The sequence below is a fragment of the Elephas maximus genome, chromosome 2 (assembly GCF_024166365.1).
Source record: "Elephas maximus indicus isolate mEleMax1 chromosome 2, mEleMax1 primary haplotype, whole genome shotgun sequence".
NCBI classification, from domain to species: Eukaryota; Metazoa; Chordata; class Mammalia; order Proboscidea; family Elephantidae; genus Elephas; species Elephas maximus.
Window position 1 is genome coordinate 193,364,601 of NC_064820.1, and position 15,567 is coordinate 193,380,167.

Here is a 15,567-nt window from a genome sequence, read left to right on the forward strand (position 1 = left end):
CCAATCCTGATGCCCCGTTCTTCTTCACATAGTCCAGCTTCTCGTATTATTTCCTCAGCATACAGATTAAATTAAAAAAAAAAAAAAATTATAGGTATGGTGAAAGAATACAACCCTGACGCACACCTTTCCTGACTTTAAACCAATCAGTATCCCCTTGTTCTGTCTGAACAACCGTCTCTTGATCTATGTACAGGTTCTTTATGAGCACAATTAAGTGTTCTGGAATTCCCATTCTTCGCAGTGTTATCTATAGTTTGTTATGATCCACACAGTTGAATGCCTTTGCATAGTCAATAAAAGACAGGTAAACATCCTTCTGGTACTCTCTGCTTTCAGCCAGGATCCATCTGACATCACCAGTGATATCCCTGGTTCTACGTCCTCTTCTGAAACCAGCCTGAATTTCTGGCACTTGCCTGTCGATATACTGCTGCAGCCATTTTTGAATGTCCTTAAGCAAAATTTTGCTTGCGTGTGATACTAATGATATTGTTCTATAACTTCCACATTCGGTTGGATCACCTTTCTTGGGAACAGGCATAAATATGGATCTCTTCCGGTCAGTTGGACAGGAAGCTGTCTTCCATATATCTTGGCGTAGACGAGTGAGCACCTCCAGTGCTGCATCTGTTTGTTGAAACATCTCAATTGATATTTCATCAATTCCTGGAGCCTTGTTTTCTGCCAATGCCTTCAGAGCAGCTTGGACTTCTTCCTTCAGTACCATCGGTTCCTGATCATATGCCACCTCTTGAAATGGTTGAATATCGACTAATTCTTTTTGGTATAATGACTCTGTGTATTCCTTCCATCTTCTTTTGATGGTCCCTGCGTCGTTTAATATTTTCCGCATGGAAAATATAGGTTTCCAAATTTATTTGCATAGAGGTCTGCAAAGTAGTATATTATAATTAAAAAAATTTCTTATGTTTCAATGGCTGTTTTCCCCCTTTCATGTCATTTTTTGTATTTATGTGCCTTCTCCCTTTTTCTTGTTAAGTTAGCCACTGTTTTGTGGCTTTTTAATTTTTTTAATAAAACCCCAAGATTTTGATTAATTTATTAATTAGATCTATTTTCATCTCTTCCTAATTAATTTTTGCTTTTATATTTATTATTTCCTTACTCGTGCTTTCTTTTGTTTTACTTTTTATGTACTTTTCTTGAACAAGAAATCTAATTCATTAGTTTTTATTCTTTTTATTGATAAATGTGCTTAAGGCAATGAATTTTCATCTAATCACTACTTTATACTCTATAGATTCTAATATGTAGTGTTTCATTGTAATTTCAGCTTGTATTACCCCTTTTACCCTGAAGTTGCTTAATAGATATTATAAATTTCCAGGGGCTTTCTGTTTTTTTTGTTTTTGCTAGTATACTCTAGTTTTATTGCATTGTGATTAGAGAGTTTTGTTTGGAATTTTCTACTTAATGGATGTTTACTGATGTTAAATTATGATCCTTGCTTTTTGTTCTCTCGCCCCCCTCCCCCGCAAACTGTGCAGTTGGTAGACTGTCCCTTTAAATCATGCTTGCCCCTTTAAACTGAGTCTGCCCCATTAAATTGGGTGTCTGGTACTTTATGTGGTGTCTGGCCCTTTAAATTGCATATTGAAATCCCTTTCCTGTAGTCTGTGCTCTCATCTGCCCAGTTAGTTTTTAGTATTTTCAGACTTAACCAAAAAGAAACCAAACCCGTTGCAATCAAGTGATTCCGACTCATATTGACCCTATAGAATAGGGTAGAGCTGCCCCATAGGGTTTTCAAGGAGCACCTGGTGGATTCAAACTGCCAACTTTTTGGTTAGCAGCCCGCCATAGCTCTTAACCACTACACTACCAGGGTTTCTATTCTCAGACTTAGGGAGATTTACTCTTTCTGTTGATAGCTCCAGCTTTCCCACAGGCACCTTTTCTAGTGGCCCTCCTTTCCTTCCCCATAGTTTTTCCTGATCTGCCTTTGAGGGCCACAAAGCCTTTGTTGGGGTAGGGCAGAAACATATGATATCACAGTTCTGCAATTTAATGATTTTTCTCATTCTACTTAGCTATTTTGTTTCAGCATTCTCTGCCTTTAAGTAATACTTAGAGTGTGGTTTGGCATAGAATTTTTGTAATTGTGAATTAGCTGGGGATGAAATTTTGGGAAGTTGCCATTGTCTTCAGCTACCCAGAAGGTCCCCCATTGAAAAGGTTGGGAAAAGAGAAGTGATAGGGTCAGATTGAGTTAGTTCATGCTATAAGGGGAGATTGGATTGGAGGCAGGAATGACTAAAGCCCAGCTTGAAAATTACAGAAATATCCTGCTTGGTATCCTTTCAGAACTGAATTTACTTTTGCCCTTTAGGATTTTTAATCTTAGAAATTTAGAAATCAGTAGAGAGATACTCAAGTTTGTCATGCAAAAACTCATTTATTGCAAGGTAGTCATGGCAAGGCATGTAAGTAAGACCTTGACACATTCGTCTTGTCAGTGGAGAATCGGAATTAACACTGACAGTGTTAGTTCAGTGGTAGTGTCCCAGTCTTTAGACTTCAGGCTTTTTAAGTTTTACAAGAGGTTCTTGGGAGGAAGGCTTGACCATGGCTTGAACTGGGTGGTAGTCCCCCGTAGCTAGGGTTTGAGGTCAGTGGTGGATGGCTGAGTCTCTGCAAACTTTCGGTTTTTGGAGAGAGTCGGATACTAAAGATTCCTTGCCTCTGCCTTATTCTTCTCAGAGCATGAGCTGCTAGTCAGTGTAGGATGTGAATTTTCAACTTTGGCCTGGCTCAGTAAGGGCTAGGTGATGTCATATTTAACAAAGACTAGCATGTCATATTTTTTTTCTTTAAGGTCTAAGATTCAAGGGTTGTTTACGACTCACCTAGTATCTTAAGACCACCTTACAGAATATAATTTTATGTTGTAATTCCTTTATCATATTGTGCATGTGCCAAGGCAACTTAGAGAGATTTCTGTCATATCACGTGTGTAATAAGTCAACTTGGGGAGGTTTTAATCATATCATATATGTGGCAAGCCAATTTAGGGAGGTTTACCTATATGTTACATCATTGCCACTGCTTCAAATATTTCTGTTTCTAGTTTAGAAACCCCTCATCTATTTATGAGTTACAATATCTGTATCATAGCGTGCAGGCGCAATGCCAGCGTCCAGAAGTTACTACATTCTTCTGTTTATCAATTTCTAAAATTGAAAGTGTTCTGAATAACTTTCTCATGACTTATCATTCCTAACAGCTTGTAGGTTGCTAATTATAAGTTTTCAGGTTAGAGTGCATCACAGAAGTAGAGATTTATATTTCCATTTTAAAGTTCATGTTATGAATGAGTTGTACACATATAGTTTGACAGCACAGCAGTGTTGAAAGCATTATGAAAGCCTGTGTGATTTGAAAACATTGCATAGGCATAAATAACAACTTTGAAACTTTAGAAACATGAAACTGTATTCCATATAACTTGATTGACTCCTGAAAATGAGCCACAGTGGGAAACCTTCAGGGGTGCTTATTAAGCAGGGTCATTATTCTGGACTCTGTGCACCTCTAGGAGCTCCACTGTTAAAAGGCCCTCAAATTTTTTTTTCCTTTTTTTTTGGTCCCTGGGCTGGTGGTTGAAAAACCCAGGAGTTGTATGAGATACTTTAGCCCTGGATTTGCAGCCCATTTGAATAATAAAAACAGATAACAAAATGCATTACTAGGAATAGAAGAGAGTGTGGTGATGGTGGGCCTAGGGAGGACTTAGCCTTTAAGAAAGGAAGAGAACAGGAAGTGAAGAAAGAACAAAGTGGATCCTGGAAGGAGTCGTTTTTACTTTAGCACTTAAAGATCAGAGACAAATAGTAGTCCAGCACTGAGACAGTGATTGGAGGCGAAGAACAGTAAAAAATAGATAAAGAAGCACATCAGCGGGGGAAAGGAGTGCATGAATTAGTGCCAGAGATACCCACACACACTAGGAAAAAACAGTGGCAAAGAGCAGGGGTTATGAAACCAGCTTTCCGCTTTTGTAACTTTGGGCTCTGCTGACCTAGGGTGGCCTTCCTCCAGTTGGCTGCTCTGTTGGGGTGGGAGATGATGATAATGCAATTTGTTCTGTAATTTGGTTTTGAAATTTTTGAATTTTTTGCACTTCGTTTGTGGCAAGAGTGACAAGATCAGATCGAGAGGGAGGAGAACTGGGAGGGTATGGGGATGGGAGAGATTGGAGTCCACAGAGCAGTTATGAGGCAGTTGCAGTAGTTGAGTGGGGAGATGGAAGGTCTGAACTAAGGCAGTGGCAATGGAGGCAAAATGGACAGCATTGGGTGACAGACTGAAAGAGGGAGAAGGAAGAGTTGAGACCAAGCCTGAAGTTTCTATGCTCGGCAACTGGGCAGATAATGGAGCCTAAAACTTTGGTGACCCCCATTGTGCTGGCGAAACTAGGGATATAGTCAAGGAAGGGGGCTTTTGGAGTAGACTTACATTTAAGTCAAGCCAGAAAGTGCTTGAATGCTTAGGCTTTACTCAGCCTTGAATGTATTTAACATAATATTACTTTAAATAGATATTCATTAAATTCTTATGCTGGCTCTTTATGGGAACATCTACTGTGTTGTGAGCTCTAGTTAGGTGCTAGTGACACAGATGGATAAAGCAAATAGTCTACTCTCTAGGAACTTGTACACACATAATGGGAATATAAGCTAGTATATATGAGGGCTGTAAGAGAGAGATCTGAGTAGGGCCTTGATTATTAAGGGTTAAAAGAGACATAGCGGCAGAAGATCAAGGGGCATGAATGGAGAAATTGCTAGTTGTACAGTAGAGATTATTAAGAGCATTGGCTTTGAAGTCAGGAAGACATAATCCTGGCCCTTTCATTTATTAGCACTGTAATATTGGCCAAGTTAGTTAACTACTATGATTCTCAGTTTTCTTATTTGTAAAATGGGGTTAATAATTCATGCCTTAAAGGGTTGCCATGAGGATTAAATGAAGTAAAGCATGCAGAATGCCTAGCACAGTGTGGTCCAGATGAAGTGCTCAATAAATGTTGGCACGTTGATCAGAGAGTGCTTGAAGGAAGGGGGCGGTCAGCTCGTGTCTAGCACATAGTGGACATGCATCAAATACCAATGTTTATTAAATGAACAACAACAACAAAAAAGTTCCTGGCCAGATTGTAGAATACCTTGGAGACTCATTTTCTAGCCACTGAAGATTTCTGAATGGTGGAATAAAGTTATCAGAGACAGGTGCACTTCTGGAAGATAAACTTGTCAGCTGTTTGTAAAATGAGCTGGCGATCAGAGTCCAAGGGGCAGGCCAGTCAGGCAACTCTTCTAACATTTTAAACAAGACTCATCAGGCTGGCTCCCTGACTCATAGAACTCAGGAGATATATTCATAATTTTTATTAATGAAGGATGATGAGTGCTATGGTAGATGTACAAATAAATACTCGGGAAATGGTGAATAATTTGGGGATGAACACATCAGGGAAGGCTCATGGTGATGGAAGAAGCATTCATCCTTCAAAAGAATGAGATTTACACATGGAGCCTAGATAAGGGGAAGGAATTAAAAGGGGAAAAAGTGAGTAAAGCACTGAGTACAGATCAGTGATGGATGGTGGTTAAGAAAGAACTGGAAGGATAGTTTGACTGGGTCAGGGTGTGTGAGAAAGGACTAGAGAGAGTTTAAAATACAGGTTGGGATGAAATCCATTGCATACCTATGAGCTGGTCCCAGTTGTGTACACAAAATAAGTGGAAGAAATAATTTTATCTTTTCCCTTTCTCTGTATTCTTGTCATAGTTCAAGTCCGCAATTACAGGTAGACTTGAATGATTCCTATCCTCAAAGAGTATATATCTAGATCAGTTAAGACTCACAAACAGGAAACATTTGGCAATGATGTAAGTATAGTATTTCAAAGGCTGTAGACATTTAGAGGGAAGGATAAATGAAGAGCAGTTTCCCAAACGAGTATGTTTTTATGTCACGTCTGCATATCCTGCCATTTACCTATTTATTAAAATAGATGCATTTTTCCTCTTAACTAAATTTCTTTTTAGAACAGTTTTTATCATTGCCTGTATGGAGAACATTTACCATTTGCCATAAATAAAACTTAATTAAAAACAAACCTAATAAAATCAAAACAGTATTATTAAATTCTAGCTAAATAGGTTGTCTGCTGAAGGTTGCTGTGGTCAAAATATCTACCAGCACTAGCACTAAACTAGGAGCCATGGTGGCGCAGTGGTTTAGAGCTGCAGCTGCTAACCAAAAGTTCAGCAGTTCAAATCCACCAGTTGCTCCTTGGAAACCCTATGGGTCGATTCTACTCTGCTCTATAGGGTAGCCATGAGCTGAGGTCGACTTGATGGCACATAACAGCAACAACAACAGCACTAAACCAAGACTATCTCCTTGATGTAATCAGAAGATTGAAAGAGAATTGGAAAGGGAATGAGTTTCTCACCATGGGGCTTAATAATCTTCTTTTGTGTTATGTCCTACTCATTATCAGTGGCATGCATCTTACAAATTGGGAAATGCCATTCTAGAGCATATTCTGATTAATTCAACAAATGGAATACCTGTTACATATAATCAAGTATCTATAGTGTTAGATACTGAATCTCTAGTGAGGAATAAAACAAACTCCTCAAGTAAACTATGTGGTAAATCCTATAATAACTGTGAGCCTAGGGTGCTTTGTGAGATCAGAGAAGGCCCCCTGGAAAGTTAAATATTGAATGAATAAGACAAAGCCAGGTATAGAGTGGTGGCAGGGCAGGAATGAGGTAGAGAAGGCTTAGGGTAGGGGGAGTGGCCCAGACAAAAGGAAAACAAATATAAAGGCTTCAGGGAACACATTGTTTTATGATTTTGCCTTTGGATTACAAACCTTTAGGTTTTCTTCTGACATCTGGGAAGCCACCAGGGTTTAGTGGGTAGAGTTAGGAAACTTACTCACTTTGGCAAACCTCATTAGTACCTACTTTGTGTCTGGTGATGTGAGGATAGAGATGAATAAGAAACACTTGGCTATTGCCCTTTAAGAGGTCACAGTCTATTGAGGAAATGCATTATGAACACATGCTATAGAGTGTCCTGCCTACTGTGAACAAGGTATTGCTGGAGCCAGTGCTGTGGGCATTTTGTATGGTTGTAAGCATATGTGTCTGGAGTTGGGGCAGCAGTGGAGACTGGAGAGAGAAGCTGGGGCAAAATGTGTTTCTTGGTGTTTGTTTAGTTACTCTGTTGCTGAGTAGCTGAACCATCATTTTGGGATTTGCTTTTCAAATCAGAAAAGGAAGGAGACTGAACTAGATAATTTCTTAGTCATTTCCAAGGTTGTTTTTAAGTGTTATTCTACTAACCAAAAGTTTGGTGGTTTGAACCCACCCAGAGACAGAGATACCTCAAAAGAAAGGGCTGGTGATCTGCTTCCGAAAGGTCACAAGCACAAAAACCCTAGAGAACAAAGTTCTACTTTGCATACATGGGGTCGCCATGAGTCAGAATTGACTTGATGGCAACAGGTTTTTCGAAGGTTGTTTAGCTTTCTTGGTTGTTTTTAGCATGTTATTAGCTAATTGGTAACCCCGTATTATCTATTGATCAGAAATATACCAACAAGTATAAAAGCCCCCAAGGAGAGCTCCAGGGACATCTCCATTCTTAGGATAGTGAGTACTTTAAAATATGTGCTGACCTTGATATTTTACCTTCTTAATCTCTTCTTAAAAATTAGATTTAACCCAGAAGAATATAGCTAAAAAATATGATTTTCCCATACCTTTGAATGAAGCTTCCAAAATAATAAAGAAGAAAAAGAAAGAGGTATGTTATGGTAAAGGGGCATGAGCAATATTTGAATTTTAGATCATCCTTTCTAAATACAAACGTGTGTAGATACCCAAGACAGTGAAAATCGTTCGATCTTTTGAATAATTTATTGAAATGAGAAAATAGAAATAATTCAGCAGAACTGGAACTAGATTTGGAAATATTGATGAACCGTAAAGAATAATTTTTCTTGTGTTTGTAGGTATAAAATACATTATAATCAAAATGTAACCCACTGGAAGATTTTTCAAAGCATAGTATATGGTACATAGACTTTAACAAACTGCGATAGGTAATGTAGTATGACAAGAAAACCATGAATTTCACAGAAAAGAATAATATATCCATATAGGTGTCATACTGTTTTTTTAAAGACAAGGGATGCGTACTAAGTTTCTATCAAGACAACCGACAAAGATGTTTACTGCTGAAGCATTTTCACTGCTGGTGGTCCAAATGTCATGGCAACTTGAGTGTTGTAAAAACATTCAGGATCAGTTGCTCTACTTATCTTTGATTGCTACTATGTATTTTTGTACTTCAGTTTAAAGAAATTGCTGAGTGATAATGACACAAAAAATTGTAATTGTAAGCTTTGAGTTTGATTTATAATCCACTTATCTATGGCATATCATCCAAAGATAGTATATATTTTACATATAGTATAAAATAACATTAAGGTGACTTACCCTTGCAGCACATGTATTTGAGTGAGCATCTAATCTTCCCACTGTGCTAAGAGATATTTCTTCCACAAACCAATTCCTCCTGAGTGAGGAAAACAGAGCAATAGCCAGTATTTACTTTAAAACTACTGTGTGCTAGATGCTGGGCTAAGTGCTTTACATGTATTTTTTAAATTAGTTCTAATAATTCACTATATTAAGTTATTCCTAGATGAGATGTGAAAACTTGCCCAATGTCAAACAACTGGTAAGTGGCAAAGCCAGAATTTGAACCGAGATCAATGTGATCCCATAGTCCTCATTCTTGCGACTCTATTATAGAGTCCTACCCAGCGACCTTGGTATATTGATGCTCTCCAGTAATTTTGCTTTAGTATGTCCTAGGAGAAATGTAATTCTTAACTAAAATAAATTACATTAAAAAATCAGATCATTGCCCAGTGGTTTAGACATTGAAATAGAAATTCACTCTTTTGTTATTACTTTTCACAACAAAATTGAATGTATTGGAACTATTTAGGTAGGACTGTGTAGACACTGCTTTTGAAAGGAAACTTCCTCCAGGCCAGTTAAGTTAAATAGTACAAGGAGGAAAGGCTAGGAAACTTGGAGAAGGAGATCAAAGAATTCAATTATTGTGGGGAAACAATTCCATTTAGGTTTTAGTTTGCTGAGTACGAGTACTGCTTTATAATGATTATATCCATGGACAAGCAACACAGTTGAGTCACTCCCAGTTGCCTCCATCAAAGTGTATTCCTAGTTTTCTGTTCAGTGTTCCTTAACTGTGCTTATGTTTTTAAGGTTTCAGTATGGAATAGAGTATACAAAGTTATTTCTAGAATGCTTGAAGAAAATGAAAAATACAGACTCAGACTGAATTCTCAGCGATTATCTAGTAAAAGTAAGTTAGCATAATTTTTTATTGTATGAAAGAAGACTGGCTTCTAGAACAATTTAGTTACCCTTGTATCACATTAGACTGGTAGTTTTTGTAATTGTCACGTTTGGTGTGCAGATCTATAGAAATGAGACTACCTGGTTGTCACTGTCATTGTAATTAAAAGTACAAATCATTTTAAAGCAGTGAGTATAGAGTAGATGGCAGGTGTATATGTGAATGGAGGGGGGCAGAAGGTGCAAGTTGCCTGGAATGGACTGGCCAAAGGGAATATACTTATCTGTTAAATGTGAATTTTAATGCCAGCTTTTAAATACAAATTATAAAACTCATCCTTATTCATGAGGAAAAATACTTTAGCTGCAATATAAAATTATAAATTTTGTGTTGGTTCAGATAGTTGCTTCCTTTCCATGCGTGCTGCAGACCAATTAATGCATTTAACACAAACTGCCCTTGAGTTATGGCCTTGATGTCATTATTTCGTTCCTGGAAGACAACTCATGAATTAAATAAACCATGTTCTAAAGCTGCATCAATATAGAGTTGATGTGGCCAGAGCAAAATTAAATGTAATCTAGTATGTTTATTAAAATAATTGGAAGTTCTGGATTCTCAGGTAATTATGTTGGATAAAACTTATGGAACTAATAATACCACATAAATAGGTAAATCAAAATAGTTACTTTCTCCCCTTCACAGGCATATCTTAATACGCATGCCACCATGATGAGCAAGTGCGTCTATGGGTTCTTAGTACATTCACTTGAAAACAGCTTCTATATGGCAGTCAGTCAATCTACAGTATATTAATTTTGGGAAGAATAGTCTCATAATAATTAAAACAATGCCATTATGTAAGCAGTGTGACACTGGAAACTCATTACTGTTAGTGCAATATTACATCAGTAATAGTATTAACTTGTTTACAATAATGACATATAAACCAATGTTTAGATTAGTGATATTCGATTTCATTTTCTATCCAATTTTATATGTTAGAGGAAGTTTCATTTTTAAGAAGGCAAATGAGGCAGGAGGGGGATTAGAAGGAGGAAGAGCGGTCAGTGGTTTCTTAAATGGAAAAGGCATTTGAGAACAGGCAGAGCAATGTACAGAAAAACCTGAACATAATCCTGGGGTAATCCAGATCACTGCATGCCCTTGAACTTGTCCAGTTCTTCTGGGCCTCAGCAAAAGACCTTCTATTAAACATAAAGTAATCTTGTAAGGATTACTTAACAACTTAAAATTAATATACTGTGTTTTCTAGAAATAACATCTTATGAACAAAAGGCATCCTTATAATTCATTGTTTTGTGTTACAGCTTTAAGCCAGATTACAAAAACTTTTTTAAAAAGCTGGTAATTATATTCTAAAAACATATTAAAACATTTATTTCTTAATATGTATTTATTAACGGGAAAAACCAGTACTAGAAGCCAACTTAAACTTTCCTTATATTTTATGTTGTTCCTAGACTCAACTTACATGAGATGAATCCCATCTTCTTCTGGTAAGAATCCGTTTTGTTAACTTTTAAAATAAAGTCTAGACTTTTTTTTTTTTCTCTTTTCTTTTACATCCTACTTTCTACAACTCTTTAGTGGGTGTTGTTGTCAGGTGCAAGTGACCCCATGCACAACAAAGCGAAACATCTGGTCCTTTGCCATCCTCATAATCGTTGTTATGTTTGAGCCCATCGTTGCAAAAAACTGTGTCAATCCATCTCATTGAGGGCCTTTCTCTTTAATGGGTATCCATTGCTAATTTTTTGCTACAACCTCTTCCTCAAACCCAATTTTGGAAAAAAGTGGTTTTGTTGCCGTCATGTCAGGTCAGACTTCTGGTGACCTTATGCATAACAGAACAAAACGTTGTCTGGTCCTGTGCCATTTTCATGATCAGCCCTTGTTGTGGCTGTTGTGTCAATCCATCTCATTGGGGGTTTCCCTTGTTTTCACTGACCCTCTACTTTACCAAACATGATGCCCTTTTCTAGAGATTGGTCATAGTGTGCGCTCAACAAATGTATTGAAATGAAAATTGTGTTTGGGCCTAGTTTTCACCATGCTATTGAAACTGCTATTTCCATGGTCCCAGTTGTTTTTTTTCTCTCCATCTCTCCACTTAGTTCCCTTTCTCTTTGAACATGCTGCCACATTTAAAATTATTTTACTACTACTCCTTCAAATATTGTTTCTCTTATAGCATCCTACACTGTACATCATAGTTCTCTTTCTGCCTCTCTGATCATATTTTCTGTGTATTTTTTATTTGTTCTTTTTGCTTCCACCTAATAACAAATGCTTCCTTAGGAGTAATTATTGGCCCTACTCTCTCTTTACATACTTTCTTTGAGATAACTCACCCATTTTTATAACATCGGTTACTCCTCCTGGGTGTATGACCCTTAAATCTTTCTTTTACCTCTGACTTCTGGTTACATACCTCTGATTTTCTTTAGGTTATTCTACAGTTATCATTAAATGGCACATGTTTCAAACTGCATCGTTTTCCCCCTTTTATTTTTAATTGTCCCTCTGATTTACTAATCACCCAGAATCATTCAATTCTTAGGGAAAGATTATATCCAATTCGATGGGGTTTGGAGAGTGTAATAGAAAAAGTAAGTTAAGGTTGGGAAAACAGCAATTAGACTTAAGTGGGAGTGTGAAGAAGGGTGTATATTTTAGATATTTTTTTTTTTTACACAAATTCATGGAAATGAAGTAAAAAAATGTTTAGAGAATATGTAGTTCGATTTTCACATAAAGCTTGTGTAAGGTTGTCAGAGAGAAGAAACGTATAAAGGTCTATTGGCATTGTGTTTCAGAATCTCACTCGAATGCCGGGTCAAGGGTTTCTACTCAGTTCAGTAGGAAATGAAGAAACATGGCATATTTTGTTAATCTTTTATTTTGAAGGATTTCAAACTTACAGAAAAGTTGCAAGAATAATACAAAGAATTCTTGTATGCTTTATACTCAGATTTACCGATTTTTAACATCTTACCACATTTATGCCTTATTGATGAGGCTAATTTTGATCTCTTAGTTAAGTTGTCCATTTCTCCACTGTATATGTCTTTTTTATGTCTATTTATATATTATATATATATAACATATATAATACATTTACTATTTTTGCTTTAGTAACTAATAAGTATTTTACGGAAAGATAATTTGAGACTATCCAAATGTCTTGTTCCTCACCAAAGCAGTGAAACTATCATATTTGCATTTTAAAAAGGATATGAAACCATTTTGTAGAATGGTTTGGAACGGAGGCAAGACAGGAGGTGAAAAAGAAAACCTGGAGATTGTAATAGAATTCCAAGTGATAGGTGAAATGCAGTTGAACTAGGGTAGCAGACAGGATGCAGGAGGGGAAACAAACTACAGTATCTAGGGGATAATATTAGGGGATGAGAGAATATAATGTTGGGGATGGAGTTTTGAGAATGAATAAATAATAAGGAAGTTAGGAGGAAGAATTGGTTTTGTGGAGGTACTGAATTTCATTTAGGCATGTTGAATTTTAGGTGATAGTGAGGTGCCCAGGTGAAAATTCCAAGCAAGCAACTGGAAGTTTTGTATTGGAGCTAATATGATTTCTGTACTGCACAAAGGTCATATGTAGTTCAAGCAGTAGATGTGGATAAAAACCTGAAGATGGGGATGGAGATAGAGATGAGAGGAGTGAGCTGAAAACACAATGTCAGGGAATATCTATGATAAAGAGGAATTTTCAAGTTCAAAGAGTCAGGGATTCTAGGGGTTTAATCAGGAGTAATGAGAGATAGTGTGGCTTACAAGGGAGGCAAATGAAGCTTGTAGGAGATCAAGGCATTGGCAGTTCAAAGGAGGGCAAGACCTCTTGTTCAGTGAGTATGGGGGTGCAAAAAGTAGGAGTAGGGAGATATGTCAGCCAGGAACATTTCAAGTTCCAGCCCCTCCATGTAAAACAGAAGTTCCAGGTGATGACAGTGTCCAAGCAAACGGCCTTGCTTGTGAGGACTGAAGTGGCTTGGAGATGAAGGCTTGGGATAGATTGCTTCTGTGACACAGTTGCTATAAAGGGGCTGTTAAAGTAACCAAGGGTATTGGCAGGAGTTGGAGTAGAGAAGGAAAATATATGAGTTAGACTTTGAGTCCATCAGAAGCTTCTTATAGTCAACTAGAGAAAGTAAGTCGTAAGAACGGTAACCACCGGAGTGCCTAACCGCTGCTTTGAAGTCTTAGAAATGTTAAAATTTTCTAGTAATTAGGGACTCTGACATTTTATATTAACAAGATTCAATTTTGTCATCTTTATTTAGGATTAGTCTATCTTTGGATCTGTTTATGAAAGAAGATTATGAAGAATTAAAGATGGAACATTAAATTGAATCATAACTTTTTATTAACTTTGGTGTGTTTTGTTGGAATGAGGACTTTGATAGTTGGATAGAAAAACTACCTTCTTTATGTAAAATATAATAGTATTTCTCTGTAAGTTAATTAAAACTTTAGTTAAATATTGTGCTATTTTCAGAATACTTATTCCATATCTTTGAAATTAATCTTATATATATAATTTAAATTAGCATATCAGTAGAATTACATGTATCAAAATTATCAGCTTTTCCTTTTTATTAGAGCCTGCCACCATTGCTTTTTTCAGCCCTTCTTTAAGATGTAACTGTTTTAAATTAAACTTGGATTCATTTGGATTAATTTTGGTTTCCTCATTTTTTTCTAAATTTTTCAATCATTTTATGATAAAAATCTACAATTTACATAGCAACAATTATTTTGAGTGTTAAAAACTAAACTGAGAATTATTTAAACCCTCTTTTCATCCTAAAGGAAATTAGCATATTTATGTAAATTCTATATTATAATATGGAGTATATTAGGAACATTTTGGGGCAAAGATCAGAGGAGACTCCTTTCTCCTTGCCAGGCCCCTAGTAATAGATGCATTTTTTAAAGTTAGTGATGAGAGGTTTAGAACTCTGAATGTCATTTATAAATGTTTTTCAGTGAAGTGCCTTTATTTTCTACTCATGATGATATTAAATAATGATAAATAATGATCAGTTATTACTTGTACTGGTTTTTCAGCTTTCTGCTGGTACAGTCTCTCTCCCTAAATCGAATCAAAGGCATAGGTAGAGCAGGAAACTTAGGAGGGGAAGACAAAAAGACATTTGTCCATGTCCTGAGGTGGCAGGTGGCACCTCTGAGTGGGTTTGAACTGCAAGCCTTTTGGCTAGTAGTCTAGCGCTTAACTGTTCGTACCACCCAGGGACTCTCTGTTGATACCAGAAGGGGCTTTTCATTACTTCTGGGTGGTGGTGGGAGTTCCAGCTCCCCCTGTGGTCCCCACTGGTCTACCCTGTGGACTGAAACTGACCTTTGCTCTCAGCTAAGATAGTAAATCAAAATCAGTATCACATTCTTGGAGGGGTGGGAGAGGTGGAGATTAATAATGCCATTAAAAAAGATAGGTGGTGATTCCTATCATATGTACATTAAATTTACCAGCCAGGTGAACATCCTGGCTCCCTCTTGGCCTTCACTGATACCACCCCTTCATAATGAGGTAGGTGTTGGGGCGCCTTATTACAGGGTTTCAAAGGTGGAAGTCTAGGTTCCCCACTCAGCCTCTGCTCATATAGGTGGTGGTGGGGCCACAGTTTTTTCTGTTGTATTTGACTGGAGTAGACCAGATATTGTCTAAAAGTTTTCTATCTTGCTAGGCCACCCCTTTCCTGGTTATTCATCTAGAAAACAAAAACCAAACCCATTGCCATCAAGTCGATTCCGACTCATAGCGACCCTAAAGGACAGAGTAGAACTGCCCCGTAGGGTTTCCAAGGAGCGCCTAGTGGATTTGAACTGTCAGCCTTTTGGTTAGCATCTGTAGCTTTTAACTACTACGCCACCAGGGTTTCCTATTCATCTAGAGAGAGTAGGTTTTTGTTGGAGGTTTTTTTTCCGTCGGTGCCATTAGCGTTTCCAGGATGGCAGCTTGTTCAGCTTCAAGTGTGCAGTAAGTGAGGCAAAAGGAAAACCCAAGAAACTACAATTGTGCTGTTCCTAAGGTCCTGAGTTTCTTAGCCAGTCTGCCTTCTT

At 37.3% G+C, this 15,567-nt stretch overlaps 2 protein-coding genes across 3 annotated transcripts in view; both read left to right on the forward strand.

Annotated features, from left to right (window-relative positions):
• C2H5orf47 (chromosome 2 C5orf47 homolog) overlaps positions 1 to 15,567 on the forward strand; it is a 62,725-nt gene that overhangs the window by 5,177 nt on the left and 41,981 nt on the right. Inside the window, exons 2-5 of one of the 2 annotated variants that reach the window (XM_049874346.1) lie at positions 7,763 to 7,851; positions 9,348 to 9,447; positions 10,926 to 10,961; positions 13,767 to 13,807. In XM_049874346.1, the coding sequence (XP_049730303.1) occupies positions 7,763 to 7,851; positions 9,348 to 9,447; positions 10,926 to 10,945 (209 nt within the window). In that variant the 3' untranslated portion in view covers positions 10,946 to 10,961; positions 13,767 to 13,807. Of the gene's footprint in view, positions 1 to 7,762; positions 7,852 to 9,347; positions 9,448 to 10,925; positions 10,962 to 13,766; positions 13,808 to 15,567 lie in introns of those variants that run through there. The other variant, XM_049874347.1, reaches the window with a different exon arrangement.
• NSG2 (neuronal vesicle trafficking associated 2) overlaps positions 9,402 to 15,567 on the forward strand; it is a 118,984-nt gene continuing 112,818 nt past the window's right edge. The window contains exons 1-2 of the mRNA XM_049874344.1: positions 9,402 to 9,447; positions 10,926 to 10,961. Of these exons, the coding sequence (XP_049730301.1) occupies positions 10,942 to 10,961 (20 nt within the window). The 5' untranslated portion in view covers positions 9,402 to 9,447; positions 10,926 to 10,941. The remainder of the gene's footprint in view (positions 9,448 to 10,925; positions 10,962 to 15,567) is intronic.